The sequence below is a fragment of the Dromiciops gliroides genome, chromosome 3 (genome assembly GCF_019393635.1).
Source record: "Dromiciops gliroides isolate mDroGli1 chromosome 3, mDroGli1.pri, whole genome shotgun sequence".
NCBI lineage: Eukaryota > Metazoa > Chordata > Mammalia > Microbiotheria > Microbiotheriidae > Dromiciops > Dromiciops gliroides.
Window position 1 is genome coordinate 648,318,756 of NC_057863.1, and position 22,061 is coordinate 648,340,816.

General features: G+C 41.1%; 1 protein-coding gene across 1 annotated transcript; it reads left to right on the forward strand.

Moving 5' to 3' along the window:
• Positions 1-4,170: 4,170 nt before the first annotated feature.
• On the forward strand, positions 4,171-21,852 carry LOC122748240 (carcinoembryonic antigen-related cell adhesion molecule 4-like). Its single transcript, XM_043993910.1, has 8 exons — positions 4,171-4,283; positions 5,166-5,540; positions 12,367-12,475; positions 13,145-13,209; positions 17,105-17,160; positions 20,821-20,874; positions 21,064-21,187; positions 21,450-21,852. The coding sequence occupies exons 1-7, from the start codon at positions 4,190-4,192 to the stop codon at positions 21,148-21,150; spliced, it is 840 nt and encodes a 279-aa protein (XP_043849845.1). The 5' UTR covers positions 4,171-4,189; the 3' UTR covers positions 21,151-21,187; positions 21,450-21,852.
• The last annotated feature ends 209 nt before the right edge of the window (positions 21,853-22,061 follow it).

Below are 22,061 nucleotides of genomic sequence, written 5' to 3' on the forward strand. Positions count from 1 at the left end.
GGGAATAGCTTAGCTATTCTCAGAAATACAATGATCTAAGACAATTCCAAAGGACTTAGGATGAAAAATGCTATCTACTTCCAGTGAAAGAATTGATGTAGTCTGAATGCAGATTGAAACAGACTTTTTAAAAACTGTATTTTTCTGTGCTTTTTTTTTTTTGGTCTATGTTTTCTTTCACAACATGAGTAATATGGAAATATGTTTTTCCTTCTTAATGGGGGAAAGGAAAAATGAGGGAGAGAATTTGGAACTCAAAATTAAAAAAAAATAAAATCATTTTTATATGTAATTAGAAAAATATTAAACTGAAAAAGGAATAACTATTATTCCTGCATTCCCAACACACTGGTAATTCCATCTAGTTTTTTTATATATCTATGAAGTTGACAAGCATCTGATCTGTGCTATCAATCAAATAACTGACAAATGTTGAATGAAATATGCCTGCAGACATATTTATGGAGTTGCTCCACTAGGGATTCCTGAGTGACCAAGTTTGTGAGACATTGGATATCCCTGGTTGGAATTGTGTTTGGACCATTAAGCCTATTTGAGGATTATTTTCTTAAGACAAGTGGGGAGAAGAGGGGCTAGGCCACTTCTACAGAGTGGCTGAGAGTTGAGCTTGGTATATAACCTAAGTTTGATCCAAAACTTGGTGGAGAAAATATCTGATACAGTTTTGCTGTGGTTCAAAAAGACAGCTCAAAGTTTAGAGAACAGGTAAGAAAGAAAAGTTTTATTGACATTACAAACCATGGCCTAGAGAGATGCCACTTAGTTTAGCCAAATGAGCTCTCCCCCATACAATTTCTAGTCAGGACCGTTAGTGCAAATAATGAATCTATGAAGTATTCAAATTTGCGTTATTCAAAGTTATAATATTATATAACATGGTTATTTATTTTAGCCCAGTGGAAATATACAGTATGAACTAGAAAATGAAGCAGTAACCCTCAATTAAGAGGGATTACAAACTCTTGCTAAACATTAGATAACTGTGTTTGGAAGGACAGACAGTGTTCAGTTCTTTATCTCCCACCTCCATGCCTTTGTATTAGCTATGACTGACCCCCATGCATGTAATTTATTCCCTTCTTACCTCCACCTCATAGAACCCCTCTCTTCCTTCAAGATTTAAGAGGAATAGCATGGGGTGGCTAGGTGGTGCAGTGGATAAAGCACCGGCCCTGGATTCAGGAGTTCCTGAGTTCAAATACGGCCTCAGACACTTGACACTTACTAACTGTGTGACCTTGGGCAAGTCACTTAAGCTCCATTGCCCTGCCAAAAAAAAAAAAAAGAGGAATAGCAAGTCATACATAATAGTTACAGTTTCATGTGCAGTCATCTTTTTTTGTTCTAACATGTTGTAGAAATGAGTTTTATTTCATAAATTAAAAATAAAATAAATAAAAAATTTAAAAGATGTAGTTCAAGCTCTACTTTGAATTCTTTTTTGCTTTCCCCCACAACTATTAGTGTCCTTCCTTCCTAACTACCTTATATTTATTGACCTTGTATTTAGTCTCTTCATATTTATCTTACACATTTTTGTTTGATTTTTATCTCTATATCCATTCATCATCTATCTATCTACCTACCTATCTACCTACCTACTTACCTACCTACCTACCTACCTACCTACCTACCTACCTACCTACCTACCTACCTACCTACCTACCTACCTACTTACCTATCTATCTGTCTGTCTGTCTGTCTGTCTGTCTGTCTGTCTGTCTGTCTGTCTGTCTGTCTGTCTGTCTATCTATCTATCTATCTATCATCTATCAATCATCTACCAAGACTGTCTCTCTAGTTCAGGCTAGAAGCTCATAAGCTACTCTGATCCCACTTTTGACTGGCATGGGAGCTTAGACAGTCTCCTCTTTTCAAACCTAGGCTGTTTCATCCATCCTTAGGAATCCTGGTTCCCATCCCTCCCTCCTGGAGGCTCACTGTATTGGTGCTGAACTTGGTACTGACAACCAATGGACTTTATTCCTTCTCTCAGGCTCAAGAGATTCTTCAGCTTCAGCCTTTCCATAGTGAGGATTATAGATGAGTGATTTTATACCTACCTACCCACCTATGTACCCACCTACCTAATGACCTACCTACATGACAAATATATATACACAATATGTATGTGTGCACACATGTATATGTATATACATGTTGTATGTATGGACACACAGGTCTATGTGTGCATGTATAGTTATGTATATACATATGTGTATATGGACTCATACATAACATGCACTTTTGTCTCCCATTAGAGAATGGGGATTATTTCATTCTTTGTACATGTGCTCTCAGCATCTAGCATAGTTTCCAGCACTCATTATCATTCCTCCTAAACCCTCTTCCTCTACCTTTCCTATTGCTGTTGAGACCATCACCATATTCCCAGTCCCTCAGGTTCACAATTCAAGATCCGTTCTGGACTCTCATTCTCTCTACTCCCCTCCACTCCCATATCTAATATGGTACTGAGGCTTGTTGGTGTCACTTTTGTAACACTCTGCAATATGTCCCCTTCTGTCCCCTGACAAGGTCACCTCCCTGGTGTCCTGGTGCAGGCCCTCATCACCTCATCTAATCTCCATCCAGTTCTTCTGTGAAGCTCTTTTAGTGGTAGTAATGAACTTTGACAATTGATACCAGGAGTAGGATGTTTGCATAGAGCAGGTATGGGCAGCATGTTTAGCCAAGGATAGACATCATTCTTTCTCTTTCTCATCCTGCACTTCTCCCTCCACCTCTATCTTTCCCTTTCCTTTCCTCTTCTCTCCTAGCTGGTATGTGGTGGATTGAGTGCTGAGCCTGGACTTAGAAAGACTTGAGTTCAAATTGGGTCTCAGACACTTATTAGCTGTATGATCCTGGGCAGATCACTTAACTTTGGTCTGCCTCAGTTTTCTTAACTATAAAATGGGGATAATAACAGCACCCACCTCCCAGAGTTATAGTGAGTCTCAAATGAGATTGTATTTGTGAAGCACTTAGCATAGTCCCTGGCACATAATAAATATTTAATAAATGTTTGTTCTCTCCACTCCTCTTTTACTCTTTCTCCTCTCTTTCTCTGTCTGCCTGTCTCTCTCATGCGTGCAAGTGCACACGCGCGCGCGCACACACACACACACACACACACACACACACACACACTCAAACACACCTTCTGCTTCTTTCTGACCTTTTGTGTCACTGTAGCTTATTGAAGTTTTGCTGTCTCAAGGGAGAGAAAAAAGAAGTTGCAGGCCCCATACCTGACTTGTTGATGTTTTGGAAGTGCTTGATGCAATATGAATCTTTTCCCAATGATTCCCTGGGAACCAGAGAAGATCCCCTTAGCTATGGAAAAACTGCCCAAGTTGACCAACTTAGTGGCCTTGTATGGAAATGCAGTTAACTGAAAGGCTGATGGGTTAAGTTGGTTGTCAACTGCACATAGGGTTTTGGAGGAGAAAAACAGTCTCTAAGCCTGTGACAAGGACCCTGAAAGGTCACGCGCCACCTCTTGATTCCCTGCTTCCATTGACTTCAGAAAATGGAGGCAAAACCTGGAAACTGTTGTAGAAGGGATCTGGATAGAGGAAAACTGTATCTTCTTTTGAATTACAGCACCTGTTGGTTGTATGTCATGGATTCAGTAAGTCATTAGGGACCCAAAGATATATCCTTGCCTGCCCTGTGGGAGTTTACATTCTTCTGTGGAAATACAACCTACCCCCAGGTGAGTAAATGCATGGAATATATAAAGGAATGCAGATAAATGTGAAGGAGGGAAAGTTAGCATCCAAGGTGTGGGTGTGGGTGGGGGGACTGAAAAGGCCTCAGGGAGGAAATGGTGCAAAACCCATAGATAGTGGGAGGAATCTAATTAGGGAAGAGGCTCCCTGGGGAGGCAGGAAACCACAGTAGCTGGGAGGGGAAGAGAGGGAAGGAAAGTCAGAGGCTCAGTCCCTGCTCTCTCAGGCCAACATGATACAAGCACAAAGAAGAGTTTGAGTCCTGAAGGGCTCAGTTTTCTAGAGGAGAGGGAGACAGGGCAGAGACAGCTCTGGCCTGCATGCAGGAGCAGCCCTGAACCTGGAGACCACCTCCAGGGGCTGCACTTGGACTCCATACAGGGAAGACACAGCTCAGGAGGGGAAGGCAGAGGCTCCTGGGAGGGACAGAGATGGTCACACCTAGTGGGTGGCACAGACCAATGGAGAGCCCCTCAGAAGCTTCCCACATTGGGGGCAGCCCCTGGAAGGGGCTCCTGATCACAGGTGAGACACCAGCTCTACTGGGGAGGTAGGGAAGGAAATGAGAGGGAAAAAAAGATAGAACCTGGGGAATTCTACCCAGACAAGTGAATCAACCCATGGACCTGGAGGAGTGTTTCAGAGACAACCTCTGCAAAGCTAGCTAATGGGCCTCTTCTCTGAGTAAGGAACAGAGGGAGAATGAAGTCCAAATACCCAGGACAAAATCCAGTCCTGGAGCTGAGGAATCTCTGGAGAGGTAAAGGGAGGGACACAGAGTCAGAGGAAGCTTGGGTTGGGATTCCAGCTTTGACATTTACTAAGCATGTGACCATGGGCAGGTCACCTACATCCCCTGAGCCTCTCTTTCCTCTTCTATTAAATGGACATGATCCCTCCAACCTTTGTTTGGAATCTATGTGTCCTGTAAGCTTTAAAAAGTGTGGAAAAGGCATTAGATTTCAAGTCAGCCAATCAGTGGCAATCATGTTTCTGCTTGTTTTTGGCTTAAGCATGCTAGGTAATTCCCTCGGGCCTCAGTTTCCTCACTTGAAAAAGTGAGTGCACTGGACTTAGGGATGGACTTCTGTCCAGCTCTGACTCCTGTGATCTCTGATCTAATCTTTAACCTCAGCATCACCCCCTTTATACACTTATTACTCCCCCGGTGTCCTGCCCATCATGGTGGCACCATGCTGGAACATGTCTGAACCTGGGGCTTAGTGCTACTGAGAAAAATCTCAGACTCCACAGTGATGAGGACAGAGATAAACACATATGCTTCATTGAAATATGCCACCTGAATACCCAGAGGACTTAAGTCAGGCTTAGCAGCCCCCACGCCCCCTCTCAGAACCACCCAGGTCTCTGGGACATGCTGACTATTCCTCCTTCTTCCCCTCTCAGCCGCTGTCCTCAGCACCTGGATCCAGTCAGAGTCTACTCAGTCAACTAAAATGAGAGTGGAGCCCAGCCCACCCTATGGCATGGTGGGGGGCAGCATCACCTTGTCCATCCTGGGGCTCACAGCGGAACCTACAAGATATACTTGGTTCAGAAACACGGCAGATGAGGCCAACACGATTGTGACCTACAATGTCCAGACAAGACAGCAGACACCATCCCATGGTCGAGAGACTGTGTTCCACAACGGCTCTCTGCTCATCACCAACCTCACCCTCAGTGACAGCGATAAATACCTAGTAACGATTTTTTCTGCCGTTCCGGATGGTGGGACAAATTATCAGTTATCTATTCTAAGTTCACATTTGCAAGTCTATGGTAAGTTCTCCCCTCCTATCCTCCATCCATCTGGGGGTGAGAGACCTCTCAAGGAGAGCAGGGAAGAATCAGAAATGTGCCCCAAGGAGAAAAGGCCTGGGGGTGCGGGTGGGGCAAGAACTCCCAAACCCAGATTTGTCGGGGGGGGGGTGGGGGGGTGGGTTACAGAGGGGAGATGGTAGGAATCCACATGCTTTCCTCCTCTGTCTGCCCTCGGGGTGAGATGTGGGAATGAGACCTGAGGTTTGTGCCCCGGGGGAAGTTCACTAACAGACACTAAAAAGCAGAGAATTCAAAGGGGTCTTCCTTCTCCCTGCAGGGCTCATGGGGGATCTGGATGGCTATTTCCTGGGAGTGGGGGGAAGGGGCAGATGACAGTCCCCAAGAGTGGCTTCAGAGACTCACCCCAGCGTCTAGTTAGGTGAACAAGAGCCTCTCTGCCTCACACCTGCCACACCTTCCACCAAATCCTTTAGTCCCCAGGGAGAGATGGGCTGAGCCCCTGAAATAGTTCTGATTGATTCTGGGGAGCCTGGCAGGAAGGGAACAAGGAAGGGCCAGAGGGAAGAGATCTGGGCTGCATCAATACATGTTCCCTACATGTACGATCCAAACTGTAGGGAGGCAGTTTGTCACTAACTAGTCTCTCCTATTTTCTCAGGAGCTAAGAAGTCACCCTAAGTATGAACAGTCCCAGAGAGAGGGGGCTTTTGGGTCTGCCATGGTCTCATTAAAAAATCCTGGGACAGGGGGCGGCTAGGTGGCACAGTGGATAAAGCACCGGCACTGGAGTCAGGAGTACCTGAGTTCAAATCCGACCTCAGACACTTAACACTTACTAGCTGTGTGACCCTGGGCAAGTCACTTAACCCCCATTGCCCCACAAAAAAAAACAAAAAACAAAAAACAAAAAACAAACAAAAAAAACAAACAAACAAACAAACAACAACAACAAAAAAAATCCTGGGACAGACAAGGATCCTGGAGTTTTTGGTTCATAAAAAGGATTCATAAGGATCCTATATTTGTGGAGCTGAAAGGAACATTAGAAGGCAACTAGTCCAACCTTCTCATTGTATAGATGTGATAACTGGGGTCCAGAGAGGTTTAGTAACTTGCCCGAGGTCACACAGGGAGAAAGTAGCAGAGATACATTTGAACTGAACTGAGCAGAATCCTTCCATATCCTCTCCAATACAACACCCCAGAGCAAGTACTTGGTGTTTAATTCCCTTTCTTCCTCCTTTCCCTCAACTCTCCTTGGCCAGGCTGAGGAACTAGGCTGGCTCTTTGAGGGCTCAGAGAAGTCTCTGATGCCCCTCCCCCCATTCTGCCCAGGCAAACAAGCTGATCTGACCCAGGATACATCAAAGACAGCACTGAGGAGAGGAGCAGAGTAGCTGCCTGGGGACTGTGAGCAATGTGATCCAGGTCTATTCTTGGGCTCTTGGTGTCCTAAGTGAGAGGAAGCTGAGCTAGGAGGGGACACTGAGGGGAGAAGTGGAGTGTCCAACTCATTCAGTCTTCCAGTGGAATGTCCAGGAGCAGCTTAAGTTTTGCTTAAGGTGGGGGGAGGGGCAGGCTCGAGTGGAGGAGGAACAAACATGAAGCTCAACAGGTGATGGATGCAATAGGTGGAAATTGCCAAGAGGTTCATTTGGCTTCCAAATAAGGGCAACTTTCCTGTTAGTGAAAGTTGTCTGATGGGGGATGGGCTGCCTCAGGAGGTAGTGAGCTCCCTGTCCCTGGATCCATTTAAGGAAAATCTTGACCACTTGTTGGGGAAGTTAGAGAGGGGCTGCTTATTCAGATCTGGGTCTTATTTGATGATGTCTGAGACATAGAGCCATAGAAGTATGGAACCTGAAGAGATCCAAGAGGGCTTCTGAGCTTCTTTTAAAGACTGAGATTCTGCTAGCTGTCATGCTGGAGCTAAGCATGTGGGCAGGCTGGGAGCAGTTACTGAAGTTACTGAAGGTTGCTCTCTCCTATAGCCTGTATAGCATCCCACCCTTCTGTGACTAGATGGTAGTGGTGGTGGTGGGGGATCACAGGGACAAGTCTCAGCTTGGAGAAAGTCTTGTAGGGCATCCCAGGCCATCACTTCTGCCCCTCGCAAGCACCTCCGAAGCACAGGGGTTGGTAAAAGGCACTCACTATGGGAGATGGCATTGGGGAAAGACTCAGTCCTCCAGACTTTTCCAGGAGTCCAGGAAAAATGAGGACACCAAGAGATCTCTAGGGACTTCTTTTTTTTTTTAATTATAAAAGTATTTAATTATTTTCCAGTTACATGTAGAGATAGTTTTCAACATTTGTCTTTATAAGATTTCTAGTTTCAAAGTTTTTGCCCTCCCTCCTCCTCTCCCGAAGACAGCCAGTAATCTGATATAGGTTATATATGTATAATAACATTAAACCTATTTCTGCATTAGTCATGTTATAAGAGAAGAATCAGAGCAAGAAGGAAAAAAACTCAAAAAAGAAAAACAACAGCACCAAACCCAAAAGAAATAGTATGGTTCAATCTGCATCCATATTCCAGGGAAGTGTCTTTTATTTTTCTGGATTTGGAGAGTCTTTTCCATCATGAGTCCTTTGGAACTATCTTGGACCATTGTATTGCTGAGAAGAACCATGTCTATCACAGTTGATCAACACATAATGTTGATGATACTGCTCTAGGGACTTCTGAAGCTTAACCTCTGAGATAACAGATGTGCAGGTCTGAGGCTAAACAACTTCCTCCATAAGTGGTTCATTTTCCTTGTTGTTTAGTTGTTTCAGTCATGTTGACTCCTTGTAACCCCATTTGGGGTTTTCTTGGTAGAAACACTGGAGTGCTTTGCCATTTTTACAGATGAGGCAAACAAGGTGAAGTAGTGACTTGCCCAAGGTCACACAGCCAGGAAGTGTCTGAGGCTGGATTTGAACTCATGAAGATGACTCTTCTGATTTCAGGCCCATCTACAGTGACATCTAGCTTCCCTTCTTTCCTAGAGGCAAACAAAAATTTGCCCAATAGAAACTGAACTGGACTCTTCTGACCTCTAGCTACTGCTAGTTGGGCAGCCCTATGAAGTGGAGAGAGCTCCAGACTGGGAGTCAGGAGGCCCAGAAAGAAATCCAGGTTCTGATATTTATCTGTGATTTGGAATAAGTTGTACCACCTTGGAGTAGAGTGGGGATATTATTTCTGGACCTATCTCAGAACAACCTTGTATTCATTCAGTTTATGCACTATCTACTGAACTGAATGTAGACTTCTTTAATATTATTTAGGGATTTTTTTCTTTCTTTGTGTCCCCAGAACTTAGCACAGTGCCTGGTACATAGACAGTGTTTGGTAAATGCTTGTCAATTTTTTGATCACCTATCTCACAAGCTGTTATGAGGAAAGCACCTTAGAATGCAATAGAAAGGTGATTTCTTTGCACCCCTTGGACTCTCTTTCAATTTAACCTAATTCAACCATTTGTTAAGGGTCAGGGAAGTGTCAAGAATGCCTTCAAAGGAGAAGGTGAATTTGAATTCAACCTTTAAGGATGGGGGAAAATTAGAGAGAATGAGCGAGAGAACGAGACAGCGAGAGAGCGAGCGAGCGAGCGAGCGAGAGAGATAGGGGAAGGGAGAGAGGAATGGAGGGAGAAAAAGAAGGAGAGGAAGAAGGAGGAGGACAAGGATGAAGATGAAGACAAGGAGATGGTGTGGGAATGGGGAATGGACAATAATACAGTTTGGATGGAATGTAACATAGAAAAGATGTGAAATAAGATTGGACAGTCAGATTGGAGTCAGATTATGAAGCACCTTGGATCCCAGACTCAGGAATTTCTGAATTCATCAGCAATGGGGAGCCACTTGAGGTCTTTTAGGAGGCGAGGGTCATGGTTAGAATCATGTGTTAGGAAGCTTACTTGGGCAGGGTTGTAAAGGATGGATTGGAGAAGTGAGAGAGCCCAGAGTCAGGAAGACTGGACAGAAAACTATTGCCATGGTCAAAGTGGGCAGGAAGAGCTGAGAGTGTCAGAAGTAGAAGCTGCAAGTGGGGTTGGATGTGGAAGCTATTACACAGTTGCAATAAAAAAAATAATAAATGAGACACAAGGGAGACTATCAAAGCCACCTGTTGGATGTTAGGGTGGATTCACTCTCTTTTATGAAGCCATCCTTGATACTTCCTTGGACCTTTAACAAGTGTTGATTGAATTGGGTTAAATGGAAAGAGCTGTGTAGGGGCCAAATAACTCACATTTCCATTGCATTCTAAGGTACTTTCCTCTCAATATAGCTTGTGAGATGGGCAATCAATAACTTGACAAGCATTTATTAAGGAAAAGAAGAAAAGAAGCATGAATAAATATTTTCCTCTAATACACAGACACAGACACACAGACACACAGACACACAGACACACACAATGCTCCAGACACTATATTAAGCTCTTTCATTTGAGACTCACAACAACCCTGGGAAGTATGATCCTTATTTTATAGCTGGGAAAACTGAAGCAGATAGTGGTTAAGTGACTTGTTCAGGGTCATACAGTTATAAAGAGAAATAGAAAAAAATATGGGGTGGGTCACTCTGCTTTAAATATATTTCTTGTAAACAAATATATTGTGGGATTTTTTTTATTTTTTAATTTTTTTTGCATGGCAATGGGGGCTAAGTGACTTGCCCAGGGTCACACAGCTAATAAGTGTCAAGTGTCTGAGGCCGTATTTGAACTCAGGTACTCCTGAATCCAGGGCCGGTGCTTTATCCACTGTGCCACCTAGCTGCCCAATGGGATTTTGGTTTTTAATACATTCTGCTTTCCCCTTTCATTTAATGGGAGAGTTCATCCCTTTCACATTTATAGTTATGATGACTAATTGTTTATTTCTCCATGCTATTTTTTACCTCTTAATCCTTTCCACTCTGCCCCCCTCTCCTTTCCCACAATTGTTTTACTTTTGATCAGTTTTCCCCAAAATTCCTTCCCTTGTATCAGTCCCCCACCCCCTTCTACTATTAATATTGTACTATTACCATCCCTTTTTGAACTTCCCTATAGGGTAAGATAGATTTCTATATCAAAATGAGTGTATTTGTTGTTCTTTCTTTGAGCCAACTTTGATGAGAGTAAGGTTCAATCTTTGCCCATGTCTCCCATCTTCCTCTCTATTATGATAGGGTTTTTTTGCTTCTTTGTTATGTGTGTGTTCACTCTATTCCATTCCTCCTTTCCTACTTCTTCCATGTAATTTCTTTTAAGCCCCTTATTTTGTTTTCTATGGTGTTGTATCATCAATGTCACCTTATGATCATACCCTCTGTCTACATATACTCTTTCTAATCATTCTTACATTACATTTTTAGACTTTCAAATATTATCATACCTTAAATATTACCTTATGACCACAGGCTCTTTACATATACTCCTAATTGCATTAATAATTACTTTTAAAATGAAGTTATTGAGAATTACAGATATCTTATCATACAGAACTAAAACAGTATAACCTTATTAAATTTTTTACAGTTTTTCTTTCTTGTTTCTTTTTTACCTTTTTATTTTTCACTTCAACCTTGTATTTGGAAGTCACGTTTCCCATCCAACTCTGGCCTTTTAATAAAAAATGCTCGAAAATCCTCTATTTCATTAAATATACATTCCACCCCCACCCCCCGTAAGATTATATTCAATTTGGCTGGGAATGTAATTCTTGGTTGTAAACCTAACTCCTTTGCCTTCTGATATATGATCTTCCAAGCCCTATCATTCTTTAATGTGGAAGCCACCAAATCCTATGTAATTCTTATTGTAGCTCCACGGTATATGAATTGTTTCCTTTTGGTTGCTTGTAATACCTTTTCTTTGATCTGTGAGTTTTGAAATTTGGCTATGATATTCTGGGGAGTTTTCATTTTGGGATCTCTTTCAGGCAGTGATTGGTGTATTCTTTCAATATCTATTTTGCCCTCTGATTCTAATATTTCAGGGCAATTTTCCTTGACAATTTCTTGAAAAATATTGTCGAGGCTTTTTTATTTTGTCACAGCTTTCAGGTAGTTCACCAAATTATATTCCAATAAATTTGACAATCTAAATGAAATGAATGAATATCTACAAAAATATAAATTACCCAGACTAGCAGAAGAAGAAATTAAATATTTAAATAACCCAATTTTTGAAAAAGAAATTGATTAAGTCATCAATGAACTTCCTAAGAAAAAATCTCCAGGACCAGATGGATTCACAAGTGAATTCTACCAAATATTTAAAGAACAATTAATCCCAATATTATATAAATTATTTGAAAAAATAAGTGAAGAAGGAGTCCTACCAAACTCCTTTTATGAGACAAATCTGGTGCTGATACCCAAACCGGGAAAAACCAAAACAGAGAAAGAAAATTTCATTAATGAATATTGAGGCAACAATTTTAAATAAAATACTAGTGAATAGATTACAGAAATTTATCACAAAGATCATACACCAAGACCAGGTGGGATTTATACCAGGAATGCAGGGCTGGTTCAATATTAGGAAACCCCACAATCAACTACTCCTGTATAACTTATATTGAATTGCTTGAGTTCTTGGGGGGGGGGAATGGAGGGAGGAAGAGAAGTTAGAACACAAAGTTTTAAAAAATTGATGTCAAAATTTGTTTTTATAGGTAATTTGGAAAATAAAATTCTAAACAGAAACCCCACAATCCAACCCTTCCTTTTAAGGGACAGGATGTATGAGGAACACAGGTCTTGGTTTGCTTTTCCAGGTCTCCCACTTCTGTCCTCAAAAACCCTTAGGGATCCTTTTCTCTTTTCACAACAGATTCGAATTCCAGAGGAAAGGTCACGGCTGGCATTGTGATTGGAGTCCTGGCTGGGGCGGCTCTAATTGGGGCCCTCATCTATGTCCTGTTCATCAGAAAGATTAGAGGGTAGGATGGGGTTTCCCTTGAGTCTGTCTCCCTGAAACCACTGTTCATGATCCCCTGGTACAGATGCTTGCCTCTCCCAGCCTTTGAAACTTGCCCCTACTGTTATTTTTACACTAATCAGGGAGGACTTTGAAGGGAGGGTAGGTGAGTTTTTCTTTCTGATAGCCCATTCCCTCTTCTCACTAATGTGTTTTCCTCTTGCATGGAGCCCAAACCATTTCTTTGTAACTGTTGCCCATTTCCTCTCATTCTGTCCTCTAAATCCAAGAACAAGTCTAACATCCGAGTGATAGGGCAATATTACTCACTCATAGCTCTTGGACCTTGTGAGTAAAATAAAAATTTATTTATATTGTGCTTACTATATGCCTGGCATTGTACTAAGTGCTTTATAACTATGATCTCATTTGATTCTTGCAATAACCCTGGGAACTATGTATTATTATTCTCTCCATTCTACAAATGAGGAAACTGAGGTGAAGTGATTTGTCCAGGGTCACATGGCTGGCAAGTGTCTGAAGTTGGATTCGAACTTAGGCCTTCCTGACTCCAGGTCTAGTTCTCTATCCACAATGGTGCCACCTAGTTCACCTCCCTTGCACTTAACTCACAGGTTAGGTGACCCTAAGGAGGAAGGGTGTTCATGGCTCTCCTGTCTTGCTTTTTCAGAGCTTCACAAGGGATGCTGGGAGATCCAGGTCCAGAAGGGAACACTCAACTAGCTCAGAAACGCAGTGAGTATGGCCCTCTAGAGGCAACATGTTGTATAAAACAAATATGAACTGAGAAGTTTGGTGTCTGGGCCTGGGTCTGGGTCTCCCATTGGATGATTCTGTGACTTTGGGCAAATTCCTGCCCCACTCCAGCTCTCAGTTTCCTTATCATCTTATATTGCTGCCTCATTTCTTGACCTGGACAGCCTCTCAGAGACCTTTACCATGTAGTAGCTCTTATCAGCAGTTATCAAGGGACAAAATGTCAGAGATGGCTCCACTGAATCCTGCTTCTGTATTTTGTTTTTTTGTTTTCGTTGAGGCAGTTGGGGTTAAGTGACTTGCCCAGGGTCACATAGCTAGTAAGGGTCAAGTGTCTGAGGCTAGATTTGAACTCAGGCCCTCCTGACTCCAGGACTGCTGCTCTATCCACTGTGCCACCTAGCTGCCCTGATTCTGTATTTTTTTTTTTTTAGTGAGGCAATTGGGGTTAAGTGACTTGCCCAGGGTCACACAGCTAGTAAGTGTTAAGTGTCTGAGGCCAGATTTGAACTCAGGCCCTCCTGACTCCAGGGCGGTGCTTTATCCACTGCGCCACCTAGCTGCCCCTCTGTATTTTTTTTTTTTTTTTAGTGAGGCAATTGGGGTTAAGTGACTTGCCCAGAGTCACACAGCTAGTAAGTGTTAAGTGTCTGAGGCCGGATTTGAACTCAGGTGCTCCTGAATCCAGGGCCGGTGCTCTATCCACTGCGCCACCTAGCTGCCCCCCTCTGTATTTTTTTAAAAAAGAAAATTTCCTTGACAACTGATAGTTCCACATCTCTGCTTGTCAATTGTTTGATGATCAAGAGAGTTTCAAAGATCTTTTGGTCTCATCATGAGAATCAATTTACATTGGTTAAACTTTCTTAGGAATTAAAGACTCTTTGTGGTGATGTCTGTTCCTTTATTCATTTCCCATGTTTTAGCCTCGACAGCAACTTTCAATATGTCAGATTATAGTTGTCTTTATTTCTCACTATCTCTTCTTAGCCGGTATAATAGGTAGATGACAGAGTTAGAATTAGGAAGACCTGAGTTTGAATCAGACTTGCCCAGGGTCACACAGCCAGTAATTGTCTGAGGCTGGATTTGAATTCATGTCTTCCTGACACCAGGATCAGTGCCCTGTATACTTTGGAGTCATCTACCTGCTTTTATTTGCCTCTCCAAGGAGATCCCATGAGCTGCTGTTCTATTTAGTTCTAGCTTCTTCTTCTGGTTTCACTGATACTGAGTAAGATAGTAAGATACATCATAGATAGTAAGAACATTAAGGTTGAAACAATTCCATTTCTTCCATTTCTTCTAACAATTACAATCCTAATTCTACCAATAATCCAGTTCTTTCAATAATATTCAATTTACAGCAATAATTACTCACTGGACTACCCACTTATTGATCATTAGACAAGGATATAATGTTTAGAGGACTAGCACTTAAGACTGATAAGCATTCTAAAAAGCGTGTGACTCTGGGTATTCTTTGGTTACCAAACTTTTTTGTTGGTGTGTTGTTGTTGTTGTTGTTACAGTTTTGCAACTTTATTATTTTACTTTTAAATATATGACTGACATGTTTCATGTTATTTAGGACATATAGATTAGTCCTTCTTTAGACACTAGTGTCATAATATCTTTTTGTTTTGTTTTGTTTTTTTACATTAAATATATTAAATTGATTTACACAATGCCAAGCCTGCTCTATTTGTCCAGGCCCTCTTTTGATTTTCTTCCTGCTCTCTTTCATGTATTTTATTATCTATCTATCCATCCATCCATCCATCCATTCATTCATTTATTTATCTATCTATTTATTTATTTGCAGGGTAATGAAGGTTAAGTGACTTGCCCAGGGTCATACAGCTAGTAAGTGTTAAGTTTCTGAGGTTGGATTTGAACTCAAGTCCTCCTGAATCCAGGGCCGGTGCTTTATCCACTGTGCTACCTAGCTGCCCCCTCTTCCATGTATTTTTTTCATAAAAGTAGAAATAGTTTTCAACATTTGTTTTTATAAGATTTCTAGTTTCAAATTTTTCTCCCTCACTCCCCTCTCTCCCCCTCCCTAAGACAGCAAGCAATCTGATATAGGTTATATATGTACAATCAAATTAAACATTTCTGCATTAGTCATGCTCTTCCATGTATTTTTTTCCATGTATTTTTAAAATTTTAATTTAATTTATATTTAGTTCCAAATTGTCTACTTCCTCCCAACCCTGCAATAGAAAAGGCCACCATTTCTCACACACACACACACACACACACAAATACACTTGTATATGTATATGTGAATTTCCATTCTCCCCCCCCCAAAAAAAAAATTTTACTCAATTTTGCTGGGTAGGTGATTCTTGGTTGTAATCCCAGTTCCTTTGCCCTTTGGAATATCGTATTCCATGCCTTCTGATCCTTTAATGTAGAAGTTTCTAGCTCTTGTGTTATCTTGACTATGGCTCTATAGTACTTGAATTGTTTCTTTCTGACTGCTTGCAATATTTTCTCTTTGACCCGGGAGCTCTAGGATTTGGCTATAATATTCCTAGGAGTTTTCATTTTGGGATCTCTCTCAGGTTATTGGTGGACTCTTTCAATTTCTACCTTACCTTCTGCTTCTAGAATATTAGGGAATTTTCCCCAGACTATTTCTTGGAGGATGATGTCTAAGGTCCTTTTTGATCATGGTTTTCAGGTAGTCCAATTATTTTCAAATTATCTCTCCTGGATCTATTTTCTATGTCAGTTATTTTTCCAAGGAGATATTTCACATTGCCTTCTATTTTTTCATTCTTTTGGCTTTGCTATATTGTGTCGTGATTTCTCATAAACTCATTAGCTTCCATTTGCTCAATCCTAATTCTTAAGCAATTATTTCCTTCGGAGAGCTTTTTTATCTCCATTTCCATTTGGCTTTTCAAGCTGTTGACTTTTTTCATGACTTTCCTGCATCTCTCTCATTTCTCTTTCCATTTTTTCCCTCTACTTCTCTTTATTTTCAAAGTCCTTTTTGAGCACTTCTATGGCCTGAGACCAATTCATATATTTTTCTTGGATGCAGGAGCTTTGACTTTATTATCTTCTTCTGAGAGTGTATTTTGATCTTCCTTGTCACCAAAGATGCTTTCTAGGGTCAGCATTTTTTTTTCTGTTTGCTCATTTTCCTAGCCTATTTGTTGACTTTTAACTCCTTCTTAAAGTGGGTCATTGCTTCCAGGGCACACTGTCCCAAGCTTCAGGGGGTCCCAGGTGGTACAATTTAAGGAAAGGTATGATCTACATTCTCCTGGCTGTGTTCTGGTCTGTAACAACAGGGCTGCTTACTCTTTAACCTGGGAACAGAATTCTGTTTCACTGTGCTTGCAAACTTAGATGTGCCTGTGCCCTTTTCCCACCTGGAGCACTACCACTAAAGACTGCTTCCTGGTTCCAAGCACAGGCAACACAACAGAGTTCCACATCAGTTCCAGCAGAGACTCCTGCAATCTCCCCCCAGCCAACTGCTCAACTCCCTTCTGTGAGCAGAATTCCAGAAGTAGCTGCTGCCTCAGTTAATTCCAAGGCTCTGGAGGCCTGATTCTCTGGGGCTGAGGCTGGGTTAGTTTCCTCTTCTGTAAAATGAGCTAGAGAAGGAAATGACAAGTTGTTCCAGTTTATTTTTCAATAAAACCCTAAATGAAGTCACAAAATGTTAGACGTGACTTAAATGACTGAACAACAACATGTGTGTGTGTATATATATGTATATGTGTGTATATATGTATATATGTATATCTATCTATCTATCTGTTTGTCATGGGATCCAGGCTCAGGACATACTAAGAAAACCTACTGTCTGGTTTCTCTCTCTCTCTCTCTCTCTCTCTCTCTCTCTCTCTAGGACAGGCTCCAGAAAGTAATATTTACTGGCCACAAGAGTCAACTCATTCTCCACAGGTAGGGACAGAGATTCTCTTTCAATCATCATCATTGGGGTTTTCTGGGTGCCTAGCAGAGGGTGTGAAGGGAACCCTTCACCCAGAACTGGTGATACTCCTGGGCTCTCAGCCCTAAGCATTTCAATATTCTTGAAAGGTTGGATGGGATGATTTCTGAAGACTGCTGCTGATGGGTGAGAGGTAACCCCAAGATCATGCCCCATGAGGATCCATGGAAAGATTTCATACTGGTCAATATGGAGAAGAGAAAAGATTTAGAGAGAAACATGCTCTTGATCTTCCAGAGTTCTAAGCCAAATACTTGTCCCCAGAAAACAAACAAACAAACAAACAAAACCCAATAAAAAACCTAGAAGCAAAAATGGGGGGGGAGGGGCAGATAGGACAATTTAGGTTAGATATAAATAAAAACTTATTAATAACTAGATGCATTTGGAAGTGAAATGGGCTCCATTGAGAGATGGTGGAGGTCTTAATTCAAAGAGCAAAGGATAGAGAGATGTGGGAAAGTGAATTTTTGCTCTTAAGTTTTGGACTAGCTGGCTTCTGAGATCCCCTTGATGTCTGAGATTCTGGGATCTCTAAAAATCCTAGGGGATCTGACAGTGTACATTCTAATGCCCCTCCTAATTCTGACATTCAATCTTCTAAGGTTATTCCCAGATCCAAATTCTATGTTCCAATATCCTTTTCCACCCATCCTCAGACAAGAAGTTTAGACTAGTAAGATCAGGAAGCATTAAACATTTGTAACATAGAATGCAACATTCCAATAACTTCTCAATTCCAAGCCCAAGGCTTTAAGTTGGGGTTCCATGTTCACTCACTCAATTCTCCCATGTGGCAAGAAGGAAGGGTAACCCATAAATTCAATATTTTAAGCTGTCTCCCATTTGAGTGGAAGAGAAACACTTGGCTTGACTCTCAATGGATTACCACACAGGGACTCGGGAGCATTGAACACTGGCTCCAGGTTCTCAGAGTTCTATACCTTAGTGTCTTTGGCATTAGTCAACGAACAAGTGTTTAATAAATACCTATTGTGTGTCAGGTATTTTGGTTGGTGCTGAGGATAAAAATTCAAAGAATAAAACAATGAGCTTACATTCTAATGGGGAGAGAAGTGCACATAAAATACATATGGTATAAATATAAGGTTAATACTTATATACATTTGCATAAAGTCATTAAAAGCAAGAAGTTTGGGAGGAAGGCACTAGCAATTGGCAGATGAGGAAAAGCTTCATGAAAACTACTCTTGAGTGGTATCTTAAAGGAAGAGAGGAACTCTCTGAGGTAGAGGTAAGAAGGAGTTAATTCTAGGGAATGGCTGTTGTAAAGGCTGGGAGGCAGGAAGTACGATGTCCTATATGAGGATCCAAGAGAAGGCCAATGTGGCTGGATTATAGAGTGAAGGAAGAAGCACAATGTCCAATGAGACTAGAAAGACAGGTTGGGGCCAGGCTATAAAGCGTTTTAAAATTTTATTATTATTATTTAGTTAGTTTTAACATTTATTCATTTATCTATCTATCTACCATGTATTCATTTATTTATTTATTCATTCATACATTCATTTATTTATTCATCCATCTGTTCAGCTGTCAATCTGTATCTATTTATTTTTGCAGGGCAATGAGGGTTAAGTGATTTGCCCAGGGTCACCCAGCTAGTAAGTGTCAAATGTCTGAGATCGGATTTGAACTCAGGTCCTCCTGAATCCTGGACTGGTGCTTTATCCACTGCGCCACCTAGCTGCCCCTTTAACATTTATTTCTAAAAACCTGAGTTCTGAATTCTCTCCCTTCTTTCCCTCCCCTCCTTCTACTGTGAATACAAGATATATGATATCAATCACACATGTGAAATCATGTAAGACATACTTCCGTATTAGCCATGTTGTCCCCTTCCCCCCTAGAACAAGAAAAATAAAGAAAAAGTAAAGTTTTGATCCACATTCAGACTCAATTCATTCTCTGGATGTGGATAGAATTTTTTCATCATAAGGTCTTTGGAATTGTCTTGGATAACCACATTGATCAGAATAGCTAAGCCATTCACAGTTGATCATCACTCAATGTTGCTGTTACTGTGCACAATGTTATCCTAGTTCCGCTCACTTTACCTTGCATTAGTTTTTTTTGGAAAGCACCCTGCTTATCATTTCTTATAGCACAAGAATATTCAATTACAACCATATACCACAAACTTGTTCAACCATTCCCCTGTTGATGGGCATCCCTTCATTTTCCAATTCTTACTCACCACAAAAAGAGCTGCTATAACTATTTTAAGTATAAAGAGGTTATTTTCCCCTTTCTTTGATTTCTTTGGGATAAAGGCCTACTAATATTATTGCTAGAGTGATCGAGTGAAGCAATGGGGAGAGTGGCAGGTCTGCAGTCAGACCTGAGTTCAAATCTCGCCTCATAAATTCACTAACTGTATGATCTTGGGCAAATCACAACCCTGTTTGCTTCAGTTTCCTCATCTGTAAAATGAGCTAGAGTAGGAAATGAAAAACTACTCCAGTATCTTTGCAAGGAAATTCTCAAAAGGGGTAACAAAAAGATGGATACAAGTGAAAACAACTAAACAGCAGGAAGTGGTATTGCTGGGTCCAAGAGTATGCCTAGCTTTTGAGTCATTTGGGCATAGTTCAAAATTGCTCTTCAGAGTGATTGGATCAATTCACAATTCCACCAGCACTGCATTGCTATCCTTATTTTTCCACATACCTTTTCACATTTATCATTTACATTTTCTGTCATATTAGCCAGTCTGATAGGAGTACTGTGGAGTTGTTTTACTTTGCATTTCTCTAATTAATAGTAATACAGGGCATTTTATATGACTACATACAGATAGCTCTGATTTATTCATCTGTAAACTGCCTGTTCATATCCTTTGACTATTTATTAATTGGGGACTTTATTCTTATACATTTTAATCAGTTCTCTATATATTTTGGAAATGAGGCCTTTATTAGAGGCTGCTTGCTATAAAATATTTCCCCCCAGCTTCCCACTTTCCTACTAATCTTGGCTGTATTGATTTTGTTTGTGCCAAACCTTTTATTTATTTTTATTTTGTCAATCATTTCTCCCATTAAGTTTTATTTTCCCAAATTTTATGTAAATATAAATTTTGACATCAATTAAAAAAAAACCTTTGTGTTTCATATTCTCTTCCCTCCCCCCACCCCAGGACTCAAGCAATTCATTATAAGCTATACATGAGCAATCATGTAAAACATTTCCACATTAGCCAGATTGTGAAAAAAAAAAACCTTTTTAATGTAATCAATATTATCCACTTTACATTTTGTAATGCTCTCTATCTCTTATTTGGTCATAAATTCCTCCCTTGTCCATAGATCTGACAGGTAAATTTTTCCATGATCCCCTAATTTTCATAAGATATAACCCTTTATTCTAAATCACGAACCCATTTTGACCATATATTGGTATACGGTGTGAGATATTAGTCTATACCTAGTTTCTTCCAAACTGTTTTCCAGTTTTCCCAGTAATTTTTGTCAAAGGAGAATGTTTAGAGAGTTCAGCTGAGTTCTTGCCTCCCCTCTGCCATCTTCCTAATATCCTTTTGCACTCTAATATCTACAAGACTGTGACTGACTGCTTTTCCCCCTCTTTAGGGCCTGGGCTCCACACCCACCTCCTCAGCAGCAGCCCCTGAAAATGTGTACCAGGTGTGTGCATAGGGGAGGGGGCAGGTCTCATTTCTGGTCTTAGTGAGAGGCAAACATGCTGATTGGGGATTTGCTTCTGATTGATGGGCTGGGATGGAGGAAATGATAAAGGATATGGGAAAAAAGAGCCCCTCCCAAGCTTCATGTCCTCCCCCTGAACTTAATGATGTCTCCTGTTTCTATTTCCAGGCACTAGATGTTAGCAAAGTGGCCATTTATGACAGCTTTGATGCCATGAGAAAGCCTCAAACCAAGGAAGGAGGGAGAAGTCCTTAGAGATGATGCTACAACCTGACTTTTTCCCTTGATTAAGGTAAGATTCACAGGCAGTTCTCAGGTGAGAAAGAGAGCAGGGGCAGGAGAGGGAAAGGGGTCAGGTTGGAGGCTTCCAAAGCTCCCAAGGGACCAGGGGTATTCAAACCTTACAATTAAGAAAACAAACTTGTGATGTGTATATCTGAGCTTGTTGGCAATCCAGGGACCTATTCATTAGATTTTACATAAGGAATCTGTGTTTTCTGAACTGCACTGCTTCAAGAACATAATATTTTCCCATCTTCTTTCTCTCTCCATAGTTTCCAAGGAAAAGTTTAGTCTGAACAGTTCTTGTTCCTGCTGAACTAAAAGGGAGACAACTCTCAGGTCCCTTCCAGCTGAACAATTCTATAATCCTAAATGTCGATCTGTAACCTTGAGGAATCTCTGCTGGGTCCAGGAGGCTGAAGTATTGGACCACTCACTATTCCACCAAGGGCCCCTCTACTCTGGATCCAGGTAGTTTGGACTAGGTTCAGCCCCGAGAGACCCTGGTCTTTAATGAGAGAGGGAAGGTAGACTACTTTTTCTCACACTCTTTGGTTCTCAAGGAACCAATTTATTCATAACTTAGGTTATGACTTATGTACAGGTTATCCCCCAAAGAGTGAGAAGTAGAAAGGTACTCAGTTTCCAAGATGACTCAAGTATGGGAAGAGTCTTTATTTTTCTACATATGAAATGCTAATCACAAAAGATTCATGGAGCACATTGACAACATCTTAAAATGAGGTTCATTAACTTCACATATACCTGCTATCACAACCTGCTATGGGAGGATGCTATTTAAACCTCATTATAACATAAAGCAGTCTGCAAGACTGATCATTAGGTATTTTGAATTTTTCTGAGGTTCTATATTGTCCAAATAA

Coding starts and splice junctions, on each gene's coding strand:
- LOC122748240 (XM_043993910.1), top strand. CDS start 4,190: ATGGTCACACCTAGTGGGTGGCACAGACCAATGGAGAGCCCCTCAGAA. Junction 12,476..13,144: donor TTCATCAGAAAGATTAGAGG/GTAGGATGGGGT, acceptor TTGCTTTTTCAG/AGCTTCACAAGGGATGCTGG. Junction 17,161..20,820: donor AGTCAACTCATTCTCCACAG/GTAGGGACAGAG, acceptor CCCCCTCTTTAG/GGCCTGGGCTCCACACCCAC.